This window comes from Talaromyces stipitatus, genomic scaffold, assembly GCF_000003125.1.
Source record: "Talaromyces stipitatus ATCC 10500 scf_1105507295541 genomic scaffold, whole genome shotgun sequence".
Classification (NCBI taxonomy): domain Eukaryota; kingdom Fungi; phylum Ascomycota; class Eurotiomycetes; order Eurotiales; family Trichocomaceae; genus Talaromyces; species Talaromyces stipitatus.
The window spans coordinates 892,001-911,781 of NW_002990115.1; the positions used below are offsets into that span (position 1 = coordinate 892,001).

At 47.3% G+C, this 19,781-nt stretch overlaps 10 protein-coding genes across 12 annotated transcripts, besides 1 other annotated feature; 6 read left to right on the forward strand and 4 right to left on the reverse strand.

The window, feature by feature from the left end:
* Nucleotides 1–446: 446 nt before the first annotated feature.
* Nucleotides 447–4,462, reverse strand: TSTA_026550 (serine/threonine protein kinase (Kcc4), putative; the record flags this gene model as incomplete). Its single annotated transcript, XM_002479736.1, has 5 exons — nucleotides 447–720; nucleotides 770–1,075; nucleotides 1,130–3,042; nucleotides 3,093–3,821; nucleotides 3,873–4,462. The coding sequence occupies 5 exons, from the start codon at nucleotides 4,460–4,462 to the stop codon at nucleotides 494–496; spliced, it is 3,765 nt and encodes a 1,254-aa protein (XP_002479781.1). The 3' UTR covers nucleotides 447–493.
* A 1,154-nt stretch (nucleotides 4,463–5,616) lies between these two features.
* TSTA_026560 (uncharacterized protein) lies at nucleotides 5,617–6,320 on the reverse strand. The gene is made up of 2 exons (XM_002479737.1): nucleotides 6,167–6,320; nucleotides 5,617–6,111 (listed from the first exon to the last, which is right to left on the reverse strand). Exons 1-2 carry the CDS (start codon nucleotides 6,244–6,246, stop codon nucleotides 5,721–5,723), a joined length of 471 nt encoding a protein of 156 aa, XP_002479782.1. The 5' UTR covers nucleotides 6,247–6,320; the 3' UTR covers nucleotides 5,617–5,720.
* Nucleotides 6,321–6,752: 432 nt separating this feature from the next.
* Nucleotides 6,753–8,021, forward strand: TSTA_026570 (allergen Asp F3). Its single transcript, XM_002479738.1, has 3 exons — nucleotides 6,753–7,243; nucleotides 7,316–7,592; nucleotides 7,651–8,021. Exons 1-3 carry the CDS (start codon nucleotides 7,194–7,196, stop codon nucleotides 7,828–7,830), a joined length of 507 nt encoding a protein of 168 aa, XP_002479783.1. The 5' UTR covers nucleotides 6,753–7,193; the 3' UTR covers nucleotides 7,831–8,021.
* Nucleotides 8,022–8,378: 357 nt separating this feature from the next.
* On the forward strand, nucleotides 8,379–9,414 carry TSTA_026580 (flavoprotein, putative). Of its 2 annotated transcripts, none has more exons than XM_002479740.1 (4): nucleotides 8,379–8,508; nucleotides 8,564–9,035; nucleotides 9,128–9,157; nucleotides 9,216–9,414. In XM_002479740.1, exons 1-3 carry the CDS (start codon nucleotides 8,437–8,439, stop codon nucleotides 9,154–9,156), a joined length of 573 nt encoding a protein of 190 aa, XP_002479785.1. In that variant the 5' UTR covers nucleotides 8,379–8,436; the 3' UTR covers nucleotide 9,157; nucleotides 9,216–9,414. The 2 variants fall into 2 exon arrangements, with proteins under 2 accessions (XP_002479785.1, XP_002479784.1); XM_002479739.1 differs by having other exon boundaries at nucleotides 8,564–8,982; nucleotides 9,040–9,157.
* A 143-nt stretch (nucleotides 9,415–9,557) lies between these two features.
* On the forward strand, nucleotides 9,558–12,352 carry TSTA_026590 (ribonuclease P complex subunit Pop1, putative; the record flags this gene model as incomplete). The annotated part of the gene is made up of 2 exons (XM_002479741.1): nucleotides 9,558–9,902; nucleotides 9,929–12,352. The coding sequence occupies 2 exons, from the start codon at nucleotides 9,558–9,560 to the stop codon at nucleotides 12,350–12,352; spliced, it is 2,769 nt and encodes a 922-aa protein (XP_002479786.1).
* A 180-nt stretch (nucleotides 12,353–12,532) lies between these two features.
* Nucleotides 12,533–13,675, forward strand: TSTA_026600 (uncharacterized protein). Its single transcript, XM_002479742.1, has 3 exons — nucleotides 12,533–12,731; nucleotides 12,894–12,951; nucleotides 13,003–13,675. Exons 1-3 carry the CDS (start codon nucleotides 12,673–12,675, stop codon nucleotides 13,546–13,548), a joined length of 663 nt encoding a protein of 220 aa, XP_002479787.1. The 5' UTR covers nucleotides 12,533–12,672; the 3' UTR covers nucleotides 13,549–13,675.
* A 610-nt stretch (nucleotides 13,676–14,285) lies between these two features.
* On the forward strand, nucleotides 14,286–14,657 carry TSTA_026610 (uncharacterized protein; the record flags this gene model as incomplete). The annotated part of the gene is made up of 2 exons (XM_002479743.1): nucleotides 14,286–14,523; nucleotides 14,638–14,657. The coding sequence occupies 2 exons, from the start codon at nucleotides 14,286–14,288 to the stop codon at nucleotides 14,655–14,657; spliced, it is 258 nt and encodes an 85-aa protein (XP_002479788.1).
* Nucleotides 14,589–17,639, reverse strand: TSTA_026620 (uncharacterized protein). Its single transcript, XM_002479745.1, has 2 exons — nucleotides 17,325–17,639; nucleotides 14,589–17,273 (listed from the first exon to the last, which is right to left on the reverse strand). The coding sequence occupies exons 1-2, from the start codon at nucleotides 17,418–17,420 to the stop codon at nucleotides 16,674–16,676; spliced, it is 696 nt and encodes a 231-aa protein (XP_002479790.1). The 5' UTR covers nucleotides 17,421–17,639; the 3' UTR covers nucleotides 14,589–16,673.
* Nucleotides 14,867–16,502, forward strand: TSTA_026630 (glucokinase GlkA, putative; the record flags this gene model as incomplete). The annotated part of the gene is made up of 2 exons (XM_002479744.1): nucleotides 14,867–15,052; nucleotides 15,207–16,502. 2 exons carry the CDS (start codon nucleotides 14,867–14,869, stop codon nucleotides 16,500–16,502), a joined length of 1,482 nt encoding a protein of 493 aa, XP_002479789.1.
* Nucleotides 15,068–15,110: a microsatellite.
* A 123-nt stretch (nucleotides 17,640–17,762) lies between the features above and the next one.
* Nucleotides 17,763–19,724, reverse strand: TSTA_026640 (cytochrome P450 monooxygenase, putative). Of its 2 annotated transcripts, XM_002479746.1 has the most exons (3): nucleotides 19,474–19,724; nucleotides 18,778–19,413; nucleotides 17,763–18,718 (listed from the first exon to the last, which is right to left on the reverse strand). In XM_002479746.1, the coding sequence occupies exons 1-3, from the start codon at nucleotides 19,540–19,542 to the stop codon at nucleotides 17,816–17,818; spliced, it is 1,608 nt and encodes a 535-aa protein (XP_002479791.1). In that variant the 5' UTR covers nucleotides 19,543–19,724; the 3' UTR covers nucleotides 17,763–17,815. The 2 variants fall into 2 exon arrangements, with proteins under 2 accessions (XP_002479791.1, XP_002479792.1); XM_002479747.1 differs by lacking the exon at nucleotides 19,474–19,724 and having other exon boundaries at nucleotides 18,778–19,453.
* Between the last annotated feature and the right edge of the window lie 57 nt (nucleotides 19,725–19,781).

Genomic DNA, 19,781 nt, shown 5'->3' on the forward strand with positions numbered 1-19,781 from the left:
TTCAATCTCGATAGCCCCGTATCCATGTATATAATTATCTATCCTGCAGTGCTAATGCGTTATTGCCACGACCGTGTATCTGCATCAACAGGTAATATCGCATATCGTGAGATGATCTTTGGTCCAGTAAGGTATAATTGAGGTCAAAGTAGAATAAAGATTAAGCCTAAGAAAAGAATGATTATAGAAATTACCTCAATTATGCAACGACTGTAATAACTTCAAGATTGATATAGTAAAGAAAAGGGGGTAAGAAAGAGCGAAAGACCGAGCAATCAAAGCGCCCCAAAATAGTCCAAACAATTTGACCGGCACAATACAGTAAAAGTTTTATCAAAAGAATGACAAGAAGTAAAGACTGACTCTTGTAGTAAAGCAGGTAAAATTATTTTCGGAAAAAAAAAGGAGAGAATAATTGTTCAGAAAGGAGGGACTTGACATATATGAGATTGGACAAAACGGAAACAAAAAGGTATAAAGATAATGGGATCAATTAGGGAACGTTATCCAAAATCTTGACCATTTTCTTCGACCGCACTGGATCTTGGACGATGAATCCCTTCTTTTTCATGAACGACTCCAAATGATCGAGGACCTTGTGAAATGACGAGGCTGCACCGCGTTCTTGACGGAAACGAACAAGACTTAGGTTGGCGTGACGACTGTGTTCGAGTACAGTGAAGAATTCCGCAGAGAATTCAACTGGACGTAGATGAAGGACTGTATAGAATGGTCAGCTTTAGCCAGAAGCCATGGCAAAGTTACTTACAGTTTTTCTCGCAAACACGTCCACGGACCACATTTTCAGCCCTATCGAGATATACATCGTTCATTCCGTAGACTTTCCAATCACGAAGCGTCCTGTAAATCTCCTTGCGGATCTTTGCTTTAGGTACGTTGAATGCCATGACTCTTAGAGCAGGCTTAACATGGAAAAATCGGGCAAACCAATTCTGACTGGCACCTGACGGTCGTCGTGCACGACGACCGCTATAATGGACCGGGACATGGCTAATCGCAGTATCGTTAGATTCAACCTGACGTAGAGTATCATCTTGATCTTGTGATGAGTCTCCTATGTTGATTTAGTATTTTGATATTGATGCCATTTGACTGATGTATGTCTTACCTGTCAGGCTGTCACTGTCCACCCTCTCTGCTTTTTTCTTCGTGAACATCTTGAGAAAGCTAGGACGGGACTTTTCTCCTGACGCTTTTCTCGGAGGTTTCTTCTCTCCTGCATCTGTAGACGTCTCAGTGTTACTGACCGAACCAGCGGGTGCCGTCTTCACACTTGGCAAAGTCACTTCCTGAATGTTTTCCTCATGTACATATGATTTCTGTTTACCAAACCACGACCACTTCTTCTCTCCATTAGATGATGACTTGGCACTGGACCGACGCGAATCCGAGCTTTCTGATATTGTTTCCAAGACCATCGGAGCCCGTGAGTTATAACGTAAACTAGTTGCGACGGAGTCACTGCTTGTACGTTGTTCAGATGAAACACCTTGTTTGCGAATATGAATCACAGAGTCAGCAGAACTGTGGCGCGATTTGCTTAGAGGCGAAGGCGCGTCTGTTACGGCGTTTCGCTTTCGGATTGTCAAAGGTTTAATGTCATCGATGGATGGCAAGGAAGAATCCTTTGGAACCACTCTGATGGTAGACTTTGCTTCGAGGTTTTGCGAGACCCTAGGAGACGGATCAGGTGTAGCATGATGATCAACACGATGTAAATCATAACGACTGGAGGTTTCTAACGGCGTAAATATCTCTTCGGAAATAGAAGGCAAGTAGCCCGTATCCACAGGTTTCGTGAGTGGTTCAGACAGTGTACGTCTATTTGGGTTTTCAACAAACTCAGTCTTGGCTTTATTGCGCGCAATATCTTGTTCAATCAGTCGATCAAGATGCGCTATCACTTCACACAAGTAGTCTGGGAGACCTGCAGCCTCGGCCTTTGTAGAGTGCTCTATAAGTTTGCGACGCGTTTCAGCAAGTTCTTTCACAGTGTAAGATGCTGGTAAATCCCCAATCTTGTCCAATTCATCACTACTCTTCTCTGCTCTAGACTTTTCCGCTTCTTCTTCATGAATAGACATTGATGTGGCAGTAGTTTCAGTGCTAACGGCTGTGTGCCGAGTAGACACCGACGATCTGTTGAAGGCCTCCTCGCAGATTTGACTGAGCTCGTGGGAGACCTTTCTTGCTTCTTCTCCCCAGAAATTATCGCGGATCTTCCTCACCAGTATATCCTGTTCTAGACTGGCAACGACTTCCGAAGTACGAACCACTGCAGGTTGTGCTGGAAGTACCGGACTGCTCATTCGTCCGGGAGATTGTGTGCCAGTGAGTAGGTTGGAGCTTTTATCGTTGGCTAGCAAATGTGCAATGGAACTTTGTGACTTGGAATGCTCTGTTGCTGACTTGGCCGAGGAACCTCCACCGGATCTGTTTCTAATATGTCGAAATGATACATTCCGTCTATATCCAGCCCGATATTGAGGAGCAGGGCTGTATCCACGACGAGAGGTGGCCAAGGAACTCCTTGAGTGAAACGAGAGTTGTGATTTCTTCTTCCTATTCCACTGAATAATCTCGACGGACGAACTTGGAATGACATCTGCTCTCGGAGGAGATGAAGGCAGAGAGCCCTCCACTTCCACAACTATATCCTCCGGTGTTTTGTGGACATTGTCTTCTCGATGGATGGTTACGCTTGCATATTGCGCCGTAGCCGTAGCCACAGGAGTCCGGGAAGCCCTGAACGGATCGTAGCTTGCGGAAGATTTGGGCTCTCTTCCACTATTACTACGCCGACTTGATTCAGTGAGGATGGAGAACTGAGATCGACGGCGGGAATGTCCTTGGATTCGACCATTTTTCGAGTGCTTCGCTACTGCCCTCGTGGCAGCAGGTGGTCGAGATATGTGATGATAGTCACTTGCCGAGTATTCCAGGGGTTGCCCATGATAGTTCTCTAACTGTTCGTCACGAAATTTGATGAGAGCATTGTAGAACATTTTTTCGTGGTTCGGTCTGTAGTTCTAGTTAGAATATGCGCTCTGAACAGGAGGGATGATACTGACTCTTGAGATAGAAGCCGCTCTATCAAAGTTTCTGTATTAGCGCTGTGCCACAAGGTCTGAAGACTTCGGAGGAGCTCCAGATCAATCTCAGCGCGAGAGGCTACGGCGGGACCACAATCTTTGGCGGACAGAGGCGGTGGAGGTCCAAGTGGATGCTGAGACATTGCTTGGTGTAGGATTTCGTACTTTTTGAGGAGGGGGTGATTAAACATGTTTTGTATACTGATTCGGTCCTCTGGCCTCTTTTGTAGAATCCTCTGAATCATATTCGCTGCCTCCACTGACAACCACGTTGGTATATGATAGTTTCCCTTCTTCACCAATTGCAAAGTATTCGACAAATCACCACCGTCAAACGGCAAGAAGCCAGTCAACAGCGCAAAGAGGATAATTCCACAACTCCAAATATCGGCTTTATCACCGCGATACCTTCGGCCGTAGATAATCTCTGGTGCAGCATAATGAGGACTTCCGCATGAGGTGTTGAGCCAATGGCCGGCCGGTTGTAGAGCAGCCATACCAAAATCTGCCAATTTGACGTTGTGACTCGGGTCCAAGAGTATATTTTCGGGTTTCAAGTCGCGATGGCAGATGTTGAATCTATGGCAGTATGCAAGACCAGAGATTATTTGCCGGAACAATCGAACCGCTTCTTCCTCAGGAAGAGGGCCATGAGTCGATACGTAGTCAAACAGCTCTCCACCTTCAACATATTCAAGGACAAGGTAACTATACAGTTAGCATTCAGGCTCTACGATTGATTGTTGGGCCCACACTTACAGTTCACCTCGATTCTCCCAAATGTCGTACAAGTTGATAACGTTAGGATGCTCAATTAATTTCATAATCACCACTTCTCGCTCAATTCCAAACGGCATTGGCCGTGTAGCTTGGTTATCTCCTAAAAGGCACGCATTCCTATCCATTGCGGCTATACTTTCACTTTGAACCATGGCTGCCGATTTCTTGGAGACGATTTTGATTGCGGCGGCTTGTCCAGTCACTGCATGTTTGGCCAGTCTCACGCGCCCAGTGGCGCCTTTCCCTAATGTCCTTCCGAGTTGCCATGGTCCAACATGTGTCTTTCGTTTCCCTTTTCCTGACGCCGTCGAAGTGGTGGATATTGCTGAGTTTCGATTTGAATGAGCTGGCGAGTCGGTAGCTACAGAGAGCCGCGCCGTATCAGGAACCACCACTGGCGAATTGTGTAGGGTTTGCGGTTGTGGAGATTCGAAGGACTTCAAATGTTCATGATGAGGCGTCGTTCCATCGATTCCAGGTGTTATAATGGTTGGTCCGTGGTTTACTCGAGCAGCAGCGTCTGTCAGGGGCTGTCTACCCTGTGCTGAGCGGGTTCCTGCATCGTCCATTGCTCCCAGCAACGACTAAAGAGTGCAGTCGATGTTCAAAAAGCTCGATACCATGCCAATTGCGTTCGATTGTCCTTGCTATCCTCGAAGGCAATATCGATCTGCCGTTAACGATGCAAATGGTGCCAAACTCTATTCTCGATACAAGACCCTCTGTTTCCACAAGTCCGATGTCTTCGATGTTGTCGATTGTACTTGAAATCAATGCTCAATGGCGCGATATGTGTATAGGGTTCTGTGTTACTCCAAAGTGCAATGAGCCAGGGGAGAGAAAAGCAAAATAGAAGAACAAGAAGGGAAGTAAAAGAGTGTAGAGATGATAATGAGTGTGAAAGCTATAGAAACGAATGGGATATGAGAGCGAGTGACCTGTGTGTCTATAGACAGTTTGATGTTAGTTGCTTGAGATGAGAGAGAGAGAAAGAGATATCAGAGAAAAGCCAATGCCAGAGGGAAAGCAATAGATGGGCACAAAGAAACGAGATCGGAGGTTGTTGTTGACCCCGCGCCTAGTTGCCCATTCCTGGCCTTGTTCCTGAGGAATGTGCGCTGTTTCCTCTCCAACCATACAACTACCACCACATCTCTTCACAGAACATCTCATTCGACCTCAACAATATCAAGAACATCGAAATCACTTCTATCATCTGTCAGCCTGGTGCAGAATCAGATACTGCATCAATGCAATCAGTCTTGATGCTGTGTATAGGCGTCAGTCAAGTTCTCATTCCATAATCATCTTAAAAACTTGCAAGGGGTCGATCATCAATATTCTTCTTCGGTCACTAAGAGTCGAATCCCCATTCAACATTCCAGCTCAGGCATGATGATTTCACCGGTCAAATCAATGGAAGCTTGTTGGGTCAGTTTTGATAAGCAGGCTGTTCTAGCAGGTCCGTTGCTACTGGACACTCTATACTGTAGTATCTGAAAAAAAGAAAAAAAAAACACTAATAGCTGATGTTGCTCTATCACTCTGTTGCATGATGATGTGATGCATTCCTACCCCTTCCTGGCCAGAGATTGATATAATAGCGCGCGTAAATTGACTGGTGGGGATTGGAAGGCCGTTTCTGCTGGTGGTGACTCGGATAAGATGAATACGTACTATCTCTTAGACCATAAACCGAGAATATATCGAGAATGTGTGGTTTGAGCAAAGTTTGAGGTTATTTCGATGCATACAAACTACCTAAAGCGGTATAGTCTGCGCTCTCCTGCAGAACAATGAACATCCCTTGCAAATACTGCACGTGATTTACCAATGCTGCTCAGTGATCTCGACCTGATTAACATCAACGCCTTCCACGAACCATCGTCCTTCACCATTCCCATCCGGTCCCAGGACCACATCGTTCCCGGACATCTGGCGCTTCCGCATCTTGCCTGTTTCATCATACGTCCAGTCTTCCAAGCCATAACATCTCTTCCACTTCATGCCGTCGTGAGAGTCTTGGTATTCGTACCAGAACTGCACGGCAATGCGATTGTCAGTAAAGGCAAAGAGCTCTTTGCGTAGACGATACGATTTTTCTTTTTGCCATTTCTTGGTGAGGAAGGCTATGGCTTCGTCTGTGCCTTGAAGAAAGGTGTCCCGGTTTCGCCAGATTGTGTTGGGAGTATAGGCCTTGGTCACCCGTTCAGGGTCTCTGAGACATGGTCAATATTTCGTATGCCCACTGGTCTTTTGTTATGAGCTCGTACTGGGTATTCCATAAGTCTTGGGCAGCCTTGACTTTCTTGTGGGCAGATTCTGCAGTGAATGGGGGCTTGATGTCAGCCATGATAGCGATAATTGCTTAAAGCCTTGATTTTGTAGTTGTTGTCTGCTTGCCTACTTATATATCCTTGTATACTTGACCAGATTGAAGGTTGACTACGGTCTTCGATGTTGCCTGCTGAGTAAGAGAGACACAAATGATTGGCGGGAAAGTCGGCGGAGCCACTAATTGCTTGCTTAGGAAGATCTACACAGCCAATCAAGCAGCAGTTTGCACATTTTGATATGAAAGGGTGATTAAGACTACATACAAAAGATATGTTTTGTAACCGTTGTTAGAATGTGCAGGATATAAAAGCGTCTCTGTATTAAGCACCTTCCAGATTCGGCATAAGGGGCATATGCCGTAAGGGTACGCTGCGTCACGTGGCCACGCGTCACGGTGAATCAGCGAGCGTGTCAGGCTAGAGGAGGGGCAACTCGGAAAGTCCCCGCCGAAATCTTTTGATTCAGTTTTAGCTGTTCTGGCGAATTCGATCTGTTTCGGCCCACGCAAATGGTCTATCGGCTGTCGCAATTGAAGATTTGTCAGGGAGACTCGGTCTAGGGTCTCGGAGATTTCCAGATTAGTCACATCGACAGTTCTGGCTCATCCATCCACGATTACTGATTATCTGCGGATCTCTCTTCCTGCTCTAGCTTGTCAATTGGGTAATCTGATAATTATTTGTCTGGTCGACCTATGAGACTGCGCATTGAATGGCAGTTCTCGCCCATGGAAGGTTAATAATGCGGTGAAAAGGACGGCTGTGATGCTCGGAAACGGCTTATCAGGCGATATGCTGTAATTGTACCCACAAGGTACCGGTGTATATATAGACCTGTGACATGGCAATCGTGCCGCCCCCCTCTTCATCACTTTATTTAACCTGATCAGATAACCTCTTCCTACCACAACATCGCTCATTCTACTCTACGAAATCCCAACACCAGTCACAAAAAATCTTCAAAATGTCTGCTCTCAAGCCAGGTGACAAGTTCCCCGACGGTGTCGTCTTCTCGTAAGTACCACATTGTTACCCCTCATCGACCGCTGCACCGGCCTTTGACTGACTCAAACACTCTCAATCTAGCTACATCCCTTACGTTGAGGAGCAGGCCGACATCAAGTCCTGCGGTATCCCCATCAACTACAACGCCTCCAAGGAGTGGGCCGACAAGAAGGTCGTCGTCTTCGCTTTGCCTGGTGCTTTCACTCCCGTCTGCTCCGCCGCCCACGTCCCCGGATACATTGAGAACCTCCCCAAGTTGAAGGAGAAGGGTGTCGATGTCGTTGCGGTTCTCGCCTACAACGATGCCTACGTCATGAGCGCCTGGGGCAAGGCCAACGGCGTGAAGGGTGATGATATTGTGAGTGGAGAAATATTGGATTGTTTGCGATATGGAATAGCTAGCTGACTTTGACCAGCTTTTCTTGTCTGACCCCGAAGCCAAGTTCTCCAAGAGCATCGGCTGGGCTGATGAGGAGGGTCGCACTTACCGTTACGCCATCGTCATCGACCACGGTAAGGTTATCTACGCCCAGAAGGAGCGTGCCAAGAATGTTCTTGAGGTTTCCAAGGCTGAGGCCGTCCTCGAGGCTATCTAAACCTTTCTTCTTTTTTTTTCCTTTTTCTTCATGAATTGGCTTGCTAGCGATATCCGTGTTTGTGACAATCAGACTCTTTGCTGAGGATGATGACTGCTTGGACGAGTGGAATAACGACCTTCCCTTGTTTTCAATGATACTAGATAGACTAGAACGATAGATATAGAAGCAAGAACGTCTTTGTTGTCGCAAAATATCCGTTAAGAGGAGTTCTGTAGATGAATTTCAGTTTAGATCATGAGTAGCGCATCCATTTGGAGATTTGTAGACTGGGATCTAGCGAAATCATGGCGTGTCCCTTGTGGCGATGTTCTGCAAATATCACAACATTTTCGAGGCTCACTAGATGCTGAACATCATCTAATATCGTCTCTTTTCTTCCAAGGCCTCGTTATACTATGGTTGGGGCCGGTATAGTATGTCCATGTCACCCAAACTTAGTTATAACCCTAACCCTTTATTAGACTAAACCAACCTTAGCCTAGTCTCTGCTTATCAATCAGATCTGATATGAGTCTCCAGTTGAACCCTTTTCACTCCAACCCAACAATCACGCGACGGACTCGAATCAATATAGATCAGTCTTGACGATGTGAGATCAGCTCTATGGGCACAAACCCCGCAGAGTCCGTCGCAGCCGCGATAAACGATGGCAAGACTCATCTCCTTTTAGCCGCAGTAGATATTTTCTCTCTTCTAGTGCAAATCGACGTTTCACTAACGGTGTATCCAGAGTGGCTCCGTCGCTACAATCAAAATACCCTTGATAATATCCGCATTACGAAGACATACCAATCTCTCGATCCGCGTCATTCTTACAAAGTCTGCATCTTTCTTCCTCCAGGGACAATCCGCGGAACAGCCCACCATCGCATCTATAGCCGCACTACCCAACGTCGACGCTATCTATCAAGATGAAGACGAGATGACTGAATCCTGGGTCCGAGGGGCGGGGATTCTACATATCAACCTGCGCAAATGGGCGGATATCTTGGTCATTGCGCCGTTGAGCGCAAATACATTAGCCAAGATTGTTAATGGATTAAGTAATAATTTGTTGACCGATGTCATACGGGCATGGGATACTTCTGGATTGGTGGATGGTGGAGCTAGAAAGAGGATTTTGGTTGCGCCTGCGATGAATGCGGCAATGTTTGTTCCTCTAGCTATTCGGATTCTTAAGACATATCGGGCTGACTGGATTGGTAGGTGGTTGCAACCCATCACAAAGAAACACATCCTCGTGTTGGATAAGGAATGGGGCGTCGAAGCTGATGATGGTACCCTCGAACATCAGGGATGGTTCGAAGTGCTAAAACCTATTGAGGTATGACTCTGAAGTCCTCTTGCAATTCTGATTTGAGTATTGTCGCTGACTATCTTAGAAATCTCTTGCTTGCGGAGATGTCGGCGTTGGAGGAATGATGGAATGGACTAATATCGTAAAGATAATTGAGCAACGATTAGGTCTTGTCGCTCCATCTGAGTGAGCAGACTGATACGACTGGCGCGTATCCGAGAGTTGATTAGACTATATAAAGTAGAACTTTAGAGCAGAGAATTAGCAGACCTGATTTCAGTTGGAAATAGCATTTATTTGTACTCTAGATAGATCTTCTGCCGATATTGCTTACCCTACCTTACGATGGACCCACCCGACGCGGTTGATATTAGACGTCGGAAAATAAATTTACAACCACCACTCTCATACAAACCACACATTTGCAATGGCTACAAATATACCTTCCAAAAGGAAATACCCAATAATACAACCAACCTACAATCCCAAATCCGCCAACGCATCTCGCAAACGCGCAAAATATCACGATGCTCGTTCACTGGCCGTCCAATCCACCGACGCAGCTCTCTCTGCTACTGGCGAACTCGACGTTGCAGCCTACGTAGGAGCTCGCGAATATGAGATTCGAGCTTTGGAGACTGGGATACAGAAATCGAAGGGGGCGTTGGCGACTCGGGCGTTTCAGAAGGTCCCTAGAGCGCTGAGGAGGAGGACTGCGAGTCATAATGTGAAGAGGGTTCCGAAGAGGTTGCGCGCAAGAGCTAAGAGAGAAGTATGGTTGGCTCTTTCTTTACGTAGACATTGGTGCTGACGCAGAACAAGATGATAGAAGATAATACACCTACGGTGACTGCGCGACGACGAAAACCTACCAAAATATTACGAATCCGGCTCGAGACAGCGCGGCGTCTTCAGAGCCTTAATAAAAAGACGAAGGAGAAACGAGCAGCACTGAAAGAGAAGAGAGAAAAAGAAGCGCAGAGTAAATCTGCACTGGAAGGAAGCCATACGCATACTATTGCTCCACGAGTACCCAAGGTCAAGAAGAACAAACTTTCGCGACCATCACCACCGGTATCGAAATACAGGAAACGACAACGATCAAAAACGTGGCTACCTACGCACATGTTTCATGCAAAGCGGGCTCATATGACTCCTCCCGGAGAACCACTTTGGAGATTCGCTATCCCGTTGACACCTACTGAAAAGAGCTATCGCCCAACTCATCGAGCAGCAGGATCAAGGGGCGCTATAGCATGGGATGTGAGTTATATGTCTACTGTTCAATTAGAAGGAAAGTTTGCTGCGTTAGAAAATGTCCTCAAGAGTCTGCGGGTAGAAGGAGATGAGTGTTGGGGATCCAAGGGAAGGAAATGGAGACAAGGAACAAGAGTACTTCAGAAGTGGGTGTACGAAGCAGACGAGAACCGGAAACCCATAGCGCCGGTGACTCTGATATGGTGTGCGACAGCACCGAAAATAGAGGAGGATCAAGAAATGTCTAATGCTGGTGATACGTCGGCATCAAGAACACAAGTACGGGATAAAGTGTTCATTCGTGTTCATCCGTCTGCATTCCTACAACTTTGGAACGTACTCTTGCAGGTATGCAAGAAACAGAATCCGCCAGTCACTCTCCAAGACCTACGATTCGATATTGGGAGCATTGAAATCGCAGGACCCGGGTCAACAGAGGCACTCCTTGCTACGATGCGTCCTGTTAAGTTGAATGAGCCGGACAATGAGGACAACTGTCATGCAACGACCTGGAAATCTCTTCTCGGCGTCACGAATCCCTCTTCTCTCCCCAACGGAGCTCTCTTGTCGTTCTCAATTAGCGATCCACGACTACATTATCCTGTGAAGACCCTAAAACCCTCGATATCCGAATCTGATATGAGTAATCTAGCAACTACACTATCTTCATGGGCCCCCGACCGTTACCGAAACCCGCCAGCTCTGTTCAACCGCTCCTTGCGACTCACTGCAAGCCGTCGTCTTCCAAGCCAGAAAGCAATCAACCGGCGAAGGACATTGGCTGGACCAGGAGTTTCGCTGAAACCGCAGTCTACTGACCCTCAAATTCCTGTAATGGTATTTGCATCGCGACTAGAAACCGGTTCAAAGGATAGTAACAGTCACGGTAGCTGGACGGTCCTTTTGCCATGGGAATGCGTTGCGCCTCTGTGGTATGTACTTATGTACTATCCACTCTCTAGCGGAGACACCCCCCGGTTTGGCGGTATCAAGGAGCAACGTCAATTAACTTTCGAGTATGGACATCCTTGGTTTCCCGGGGATTATCCTGGGACACGTGCCGGTTGGGAATGGAATATCAGGGAACAGGAAGAGCGCAAAAAAGAGTGGGAAAAAAGACCCAAGGGGAAAAGAGTGGAGTTTGATAGTCTTGATTTGGGTAATGGTCAGAAAGGAGAGGTTGGACGAGGCTGGGCATGCGATTGGGAAAGAATAATTCAAAAGATGCAGTCGACTGTGGTGGATGAGACACAGGATACGGATAGCAGCGGGATGAAGGAGACTACTGAGCCTACGGAATCGACACAGGACGTTGTACCCCCGCTGGACATTGAGTATTTAAGATTCGACGCCAGAACCGCCGCACAACTGAACGCGAACACACGGCCTTGGAAGTTTCAGAAGTTTCCCGCGGATAAGCCATATCTAGCCACAGTGAAGGTCACACTCATGGGACGTGGAACTCCTAATCCATGTGCACGTATCTATCGTCTTCCCTCCAAGAATGACAAACTACGTAAACAGTGGCTGGCAACAAGATCAACTCCAGCCAAGGGCAGTTCTAACAAGAAGGTGTCCGGAGCAAACCCTTCAACGAAAGGAAAGCCCAAGCAGAACGATCCCAAGGACTCGAAAGCACAAGGCGAGGAATTCTTACAGAACCTAGCAGCATCATTAGTCGAAACATCTACCGATAAACCGACTTCGGAGATTTCTCTGCCTCTGGAAGATGATCTGATCGGGTTTATATCTTCCGGCAACTACAATCTGACGGAAGGTAAAGGCACCGGTATTGGATCAATATTCGTCTCGAAAGTGGCCGAATCGCATCATTCTTCCACAGAGCCTGCATCTAAATCTTACTCACAGTCGACAAGGGAGAAAGATCTATTGGAGAGGAGAGTGTGTATTGTCCGTCCTGCGGGTGAACGTGTTGGACGACTTGGAGTGTGGGAGTTTGTGTAGACGACCTATAGTTATATAGATGTTTTCTTAGAGATATGATACCCTTTTCAACCAAATGATTGACCATTATTCATTGACTTAATTACCTGCAAGCCCTAGTAGACACCTCAGGCATCAATAGTATCACGTGATCTACTGGCAAATGGGGTCCCGAATGACGCCGAAGAAACCTGTGGACGATCGTCTCAGCAACAAACCGCAATTGCTCCGCCGTCCTGTCCCCAGCACGACTTTCACTTACTCGGGGGACTTGAAACTGCTGTCTGGAATATTCAGATCATTTGGAGAGGATATTATCGACAGCAAGGAAGATATAAATTATGGGTGCCGGGGCCTCGAAACCTGAAGCTTCGGCTGGGTCTAAACATATTTTTGCGAGGTACGTTGGTTTGGTTATGGAGTAGCGTGCGTGCGTGATCTTGTTGGAGCGCAGTGGCAATCAATTGCTGCGTGGTGCATTTCAATGGCTCGAGAAACCAGTTGCGCTTAGACAGTACAATTGCATAGAGAGTATCATAAGCTAATTGTTTTCCCTATACAGCGAAACGCCGGTTCAGTTCTCTGCCAATCTGGTAGAAGCCCTACAATCTAGTAAAGAGGTACACTTTCCTGTTCGGACCCATTGCGAATTACGTCTCTAACATGAACAGACCGACTCATCCCGTGCCAAATCCCTCGAATTACACATCCAAGCGCGCGTCGCCGAAGAACTAGAACGCCTACGACAGCGGGAAAAACAAACCCTGGAAGAAATCGAGAAGCGTGTTGCAGCTGAATTACCTGACCGAAAAGTCTTCACAGCTCCAGCTTCGTCGCCGTCGTATGCTGCGCCGGCCGGATCGTTGGACCTCGATGCTCCCCGAATCCCATTTGCGGGACGAGAATTCGATGCGCCGTTATTCCCTATTGATCCTGCCACTGTCACGCCACCGCAGGCCTCTCAACCTCAATCACCTGCCGTTGTCGACCCATCGCGTGAAGCTGTGTTGAAGGATATTGAGCGTTTGCGCTCCAAGCTCGAGTCAAGGAAGAAATTAGCGACGCTCGATGACAATGTCGAACAGGCCAAGAGTGAGGTGGTTAATTGTTTGAGGATAAATGATCGACGACCTCTGGACTGCTGGAAGGAAGTTGAATCTTTCAAGCAGGAGGTTGCCAAACTGGAACGAGCTTTTGTGGATAAGGTGGTGGGATGAGAAAAAAAGATTATATAGTTCTGTACTGATAGAGGTTTTTCATTCTGGTGGGAATGAGTTGACAGTTTACAGCGTCATGTCCGGATATAATTTGCAGCCATAGACATCTCATTTGTTCCAATTCTCCATCAGTCCATGTTATTGTAATGCGCTTACACAGCATGTAAGCAATCTCGGAGCAATTGCCGAGGGTATGGTCTCGTGGCTAGAGGTATATTATATTTTCTTCCCCAGCTCAAACCCTCATTCATAATTATTACTTCTCCGCGCATTGAATTGGATTGACTCCAGTTACATGGATACGGCCTGCGCACCGTGGCATGTTAGCAGACATTGCAATCTCGCATTTTACCGTTAAATGTCCGAGGCTATGGCTAGTCATTACTAGCGCCACTGCACATCTGCACATCTGCAGACCAAAGTCCAGTCTAGCTTGTCCCTTCAACATATGAGCAACGTACGACCAAAGGCAATACCTCAGTCTGCCACAATTCTTTCCGTTGCATTCAGTGTACAGTCTGGAGGTGACATCGCCACGCACCGAGTCAGGGTCAGCGGCCTCCACAAAGATACGTACGTACTCCATACGGACGACGCACCTCCGGACTTTCCCGTACTACAGATTCTAATTGCCTCATCTGATTGTCTGGGGACTGGGGTTGTTGCATGATCGCTATTGACACGAGGCAAGGTTACCATTGCAGTCAATTTCTTCCACGAGACTCAGTTATGAATTCATGACGACCAAGTTACCCCGGTCCGAGCCTGAGCCTGAGCCTGAGCCTGCGTCCGCAACAGCAGCATGGACGAAGCTGAGCAAAGCCGGGCGAGGCTTCCTGTTTGAGGTCACCGGCAAGCCGTGGACTGCATGGCTGGGGGTGTTAGCAGCTACCATTGCCGTGTTGCTTGGGCTTGCTGGAATGCAGGACGATGGTATGATTATTAGCCACAGCAGAGCGCGTGAGAGCGAGAATTGTGAGTCCCACTTGAGCATTTGTTTCGGGGAGCCGCGGTGAACGTTTTAATGCGTTTCCCACTCTAATATAAAAGTGAATGACGCGGTTGTATATGTATTTTTTATGTGTACAGTGTTACCTTTCACTGAGTGAGACTAACTGGTGACTAAGGCGCGGGCTTCCTTGGAAAGAGCTGCCCCTCATCAACGGCTGCCACTGAGATCATCGGCTCTTCCTCTTCTTCTTTTTATAATCATTGCAATCCCCTCCTCCACGACTCTTGTTTTCCCACTCCTCCACTCCCTTCTGTCTGCGCCAATCCTCAATCCATTTTTCCTTCATCATCCCCAGTCGGCGTCATCATGGCTCCCGGCCCCTCACTCGACGCCGCATTGCGGGTGGCACGCGAGTTCGATCTCCCCTCCGATCAGGTACAGCGCGGGGTCGATGAATTCCTGAGCCAGATGGCTGAAGGCATGGCGAAGAACGGCACCAATCTCAGTCAAATCCCTACATACGTGACTAGTGTTCCCAATGGCACTGAGAAGGTGCGTTCTTATTCTTTTCTTTCTTTCTTTCTTTCTTTCTTTCTTTCTTTTTTTTTTTTTCTGTTTATGACGCAATGGACATTTGGGTGTTACTTTTGCTTCGTCTTGCTATCCGTGCACCTCGTTCAACTGTTCAACAATCTAACGTCAACAGGGCCTGTATCTGGCCGTCGACCTCGGAGGCACCAACTTCCGGGTCTGTTCTATCAATCTCCGCGGTGATAGCACTTTCGACCTCACACAATCCAAAGTCGCAATCCCTCGAGACTTGATGGTTGCGCCCTCATACAAGGAATTATTCAAGTTTCTCGCCAAACAGGTTGAATCCTTCCTCGAAACCCACCACAACGAACACTTTGAAGCTACCGTCCGGAGACGCCGTCTGACCGGAACCACCGACGAGTATCGTCGGGAAGAAATTTTTGATCTTGGCTTTACGTTCAGTTTCCCCGTCCACCAGACTTCCATCAACAGAGGTACCTTGATCCGGTGGACGAAAGGATTCGACATTCCGGATGCCGTCGGACAGGATGTCTGTCTGATGCTTCAAGATGCCATCAATGAACTCCATCTTCCCGTTCGCGTAGCAGCCCTGGTCAACGACACCGTCGGCACATTGATGGCTCGTTCGTATACCTCGCCCGGTAAAACAGAGACTGTAATTGGCGCCATTTTTGGCACGGGAACCAACGGCGCCTACGTCGAAAAACTGAACAGGTTGACAAAGCTCAATACCAAGGGAGAGCCAGCAGCTGACGCTACGCAGCAAATGGTCATTAATACCGAATGGGGTAGCTTCGATAACAATCTTAGCGTCCTTCCCAATACTTTATATGATCAGCAACTAGACGCAGCTTCAGTCAACCCAGGTATTCAGATGTTTGAGAAACGAGTATCGGGCATGTTTTTGGGCGAGATTCTTCGTCTTGCTATTTTGGGGCTGGCCAAGGATGCCACTGCCAGGCTGCTACGGGGCGATGGTACTTTGATACCTACCGACTCGCCGTTATACACCCCCTGGGGTATTGATACCAGCTTCTTGAGTGTCATTGAAGCAGACACCACCTCCGATCTTGCCGAGACAAAGGCTGCATTGTTTGAGCACTTCAAAGTGAGCAATGCCAGCACCGATGATGCGCAGGCAATCCAAGCTATCGGTCATGCTATCGCAAAACGTTCTGCCCGTCTCAGTGCTATAGCTCTTGCGGCTATTCTCATAGACACCAAGCGGATAGACACGGATGAGACTGTGGACATTGGCGTTGACGGCAGTCTGGTAGAATTTTACCCCAAGTTCGTCGACTATATACGCGAAGCCATGCGGGAAATCAAGGGTATCGGAGAGAAGGAGAAAAAAGTGCGAATTGGCATTGCCAAAGACGGTAGTGGTGTTGGTGCTGCTCTTATTGCATTGGTTGCTCATAAGGGGTATGCCATTGAGTCACGATGATCATGTATTCCTTTGACGATGTTTGATGTATTCATGTACACCTGTGTATTAGGGGTGGATTCCAAAAGATATGATTGAATGAAGGTTATTCGAAGTGCTTGTTGCCATCCAATGAAAGAAAAAAAAAAGAAAAGGTATCAAAATATCAGCAGGCTAAATACATTAAAAAAATCACCTCGAAAGCGAATGCAAACTCAAATAAACACTCCAAATAACCCCACAGAAACTCCCAAATACAACCCTTCTATCAACCGGAATAATGGTATACATCAACGCTGCCACGAGAGGTCTATATTTCAATCGCGCAATCATAACATCCGGCATATCCTCACTGACTCGCATGGATGTATACGCCCAATCTTTACCCTTAAGAAGATTAATGAGCACGATGAAAAGCCAGACATTCACCACTGAGCCGATGGTCTGGTCTAGGAGGAATTTTTTGAAAAAGTTTGATATCCCTTTACTGCCGTGTCGGGTCGAGGATGATTTTTTGGGTGCCCAGTACCGCCGAAGAGTAGATGAAGACGATGATGCTGGGGGTTGGATGTCGGCTATATTTTTATCTTTGACTGCTAGATCTTCGATGGGGATTATGACGCCTGCTGCGTCTCTTGTAGTATTGCCGGTAGTAGAGCTAGACCAACTGAAAGATGGGAATCCCGGGAAGCGTGATTCCATCCATCGTTGCCAGTAGAAGTTGATGGGGACGATGATGATGCAGTATGTGATGAATTGGATGAATGCTGGGATATTGAATTTGAATGGTTCCTGGACAGTAATTAGTATTCTTGTGCTTGAGATGAAGGAATGGGTATGTACTTCGTTATGCCATTGATCTATGATTTGAGCTAGGATATTGGATATGGCATTGAAGAAGGTTGATTGGATCAGGGTCACGGTGAGGGGTGACAACATGTCGTTGTCAAAGTTGGGTAGTCCTTCAGTGCCAATAGCATATCATAGGAATGGATGTAGGCGTTGATGCCGGCTGCTTAACGTGTCGCTTAACGTGTCATCCCGGATGTTCGGGTCGCTTGTTTACTCGGAGGTCTCGTCGGGGATTACTTGTAAGAGCATGTACTGTTTGTTTCAGACCTTGCCGGTTATTAATAGATTGTTGGATATATAGTGAGGAACGAACATCAACAGTTTTGTTGTCATGGTGTTTGATCATCCGAAGCTGACGGAACGTGGCCTTAGCTTACAGGCACTAACCCCGTATTCCCGAGTGTAAGCATCCACATTCAACCAACGTCTACACACGCACAAACTGACGTTGATAATTGAATATGTCAATTCAGTTCATACGATTATACATCTTGTCTCCGCCGAATAAACACATTTGGCCCTGTCTTGGCCGACACAAAATGATCCGTCAACTTCAAGAATCCATCAGTATCCTCGCCGGTCCGATCAGCCAACTCAATATCAAACAAAAACATCAACCTAGCCAGCGTAATCCGCATCTCCATCAACGCCATGCTCTTCCCAATACATCCTCGGGGTCCAATACTAAATGGACAAAACGCATTGCGCGCGACTTCGATTTCATTCTTTGTGGTTTTCCATGATTGCTGTCCGGATTGAGTCTGGCATGTTGCCCCTTCAATCCAGCGTTCGGGCATGTATGATAATGGTTCGCGATAGTAGTCTGGTGAACGATGGATAGAGAATGCAGGTGTGCCGCATTCGCTACCAGCTGGTAAGAAGACGCCATCGACTTCAGCGCCGCCTTCCATTGCTTCACGAGGGATGGATCCTGGGACAGCCGGTGACAATCGCATCGCTTCATCAATACATGCTTTGAGATACGTCAGGTCATTGAGTCCCGGACCGCTCACGATCTGTTCTACCTCTGTGAAACTGGATCTCACTTCCCTTTTCAGCTTGCTCATAACTTCCGGATGTCGAACGAGATAGAACAATGTTGCTACAATACTTGTCGATGTGGTATCACTTCCTGCGACCATGAGCACATTTGCTTCACCCCATAACTCTTTCATTGAGAGGCCTTCGCCGGTTTCGGGATCTTTTGCATTTAGCAAATAGTAGAAAAAGTCCTTTTTTGCTTCATGGCCTGCTTCGACTCGCTCCTTGGCTCGTTCCGTGGCTTCGGCGCGTGATTTCATGATGAAATTCCATCGGTCCATGGTCAATTTCCGGATGAAGATTTTGTCCAGACCCCATCTATCTAGAGGCATCCAGAGGCCGCACTATACTCTCAACTCACACATTAGAGACCAAAAACCAAAGATAACCAGAAAGAACTCACAACATAGTGCCGATAGGCAGCTCGATCAACCAAATGAACCATATCCCGCCTCGCACCATCAATCAACAGATTGAAACTCTTTCCAAAACACAACTCTCCCAAAACATCATAGGTCATGAAGCCCAGCCAGTTACTCATATTCCGCACAATCTGGCCCTTTTCCGTCTTATACTCGTTCGGCAAGATGGTATCACTCGCGTATCGGGGCTCTTCACCTAGCACGGCACAAAGTTGACGGATGTGGATCAACATGACATCTTCCATCTCCTTGAGGGCCTGGTCAGAGAACGCATGGCTCAGAACACGACGTTTCTTGCCGTGGATGGTTTTATCGATTGCATTGTGAGTGTTGTATACACCCTTGATGGCAGCGAAACCGTGGTAGAAATCCGCCTTTTTGAATTTTTTACCGTGACCGTAAATGTCACGCAGACCCTGGGAAGTATTGACAGAGACGAAATTGGGGGCTACGCGTACATGGGAACCGTATTGTTGATGCAGGTTGTGCAGCCATAGGTGTCGGTCACCCTTTAGGCCGTGGTAGAGTTGTACCCATGGCGTAACAGTTGCGAGGAACGGGCCTTTGACGTGTCGTACTGGATGGAGAAGGCGATTGTAGGCGACGTATCCAACTGTCTAAAGGTTGTTTTCTGTTAGTCATGATTCCTACTTCTCCGATGGAAGAAAAGAACATACAGCAATCACGATACCCACAACTCCCACAGTCGCTACAAACTGTGTCAGACCAAGAGATTCGGAAATCATTCCGTTGTGATATTGTCCTTCTCTTTCCTCCCCCAAAAAGGTGACGATAGAAATATCCGTTGCTATCCGTATCTATGCGCTCGGTGACGTTGAGAAAAGATGAATGAAACCCCGCAAACAGGTCAACCCCGGATTCTTTGATAAGAGGCTAAAAGCGTTGGAAAGAGACAATTGTTAGTGTTAAGGTAGACAGGATCTGGGGATGTTCTTATATCTCCTTTCCACCCTTCCCCAAGACG

Excerpts from the sequence above, each read along its gene's own strand:
- TSTA_026560 (XM_002479737.1), bottom strand. The coding sequence starts at position 6,246 with ATGGCTGACATCAAGCCCCCATTCACTGCAGAATCTGCCCACAAGAAA. Across the intron at positions 6,112-6,166 it reads CAAGACTTATGGAATACCCA|AGACCCTGAACGGGTGACCA; the intron begins GTACGAGCTCAT and ends ACCATGTCTCAG.
- TSTA_026570 (XM_002479738.1), top strand. The coding sequence starts at position 7,194 with ATGTCTGCTCTCAAGCCAGGTGACAAGTTCCCCGACGGTGTCGTCTTC. Across the intron at positions 7,244-7,315 it reads CCCGACGGTGTCGTCTTCTC|CTACATCCCTTACGTTGAGG; the intron begins GTAAGTACCACA and ends CTCTCAATCTAG. Across the intron at positions 7,593-7,650 it reads GCGTGAAGGGTGATGATATT|CTTTTCTTGTCTGACCCCGA; the intron begins GTGAGTGGAGAA and ends GACTTTGACCAG.
- TSTA_026580 (XM_002479739.1), top strand. The coding sequence starts at position 8,437 with ATGGGCACAAACCCCGCAGAGTCCGTCGCAGCCGCGATAAACGATGGC. Across the intron at positions 8,509-8,563 it reads CTCATCTCCTTTTAGCCGCA|AGTGGCTCCGTCGCTACAAT; the intron begins GTAGATATTTTC and ends CGGTGTATCCAG. Across the intron at positions 8,983-9,039 it reads CCTGCGATGAATGCGGCAAT|GTGGTTGCAACCCATCACAA; the intron begins GTTTGTTCCTCT and ends CTGGATTGGTAG.
- TSTA_026600 (XM_002479742.1), top strand. The coding sequence starts at position 12,673 with ATGGGTGCCGGGGCCTCGAAACCTGAAGCTTCGGCTGGGTCTAAACAT. Across the intron at positions 12,732-12,893 it reads TCTAAACATATTTTTGCGAG|CGAAACGCCGGTTCAGTTCT; the intron begins GTACGTTGGTTT and ends TTCCCTATACAG. Across the intron at positions 12,952-13,002 it reads CCCTACAATCTAGTAAAGAG|ACCGACTCATCCCGTGCCAA; the intron begins GTACACTTTCCT and ends TAACATGAACAG.
- TSTA_026620 (XM_002479745.1), bottom strand. The coding sequence starts at position 17,420 with ATGTTGTCACCCCTCACCGTGACCCTGATCCAATCAACCTTCTTCAAT. Across the intron at positions 17,274-17,324 it reads TAGATCAATGGCATAACGAA|GAACCATTCAAATTCAATAT; the intron begins GTACATACCCAT and ends ATTACTGTCCAG.
- TSTA_026640 (XM_002479746.1), bottom strand. The coding sequence starts at position 19,542 with ATGATTTCCGAATCTCTTGGTCTGACACAGTTTGTAGCGACTGTGGGA. Across the intron at positions 19,414-19,473 it reads TTGTGGGTATCGTGATTGCT|ACAGTTGGATACGTCGCCTA; the intron begins GTATGTTCTTTT and ends AACAACCTTTAG. Across the intron at positions 18,719-18,777 it reads CTGCCTATCGGCACTATGTT|TGCGGCCTCTGGATGCCTCT; the intron begins GTGAGTTCTTTC and ends TTGAGAGTATAG.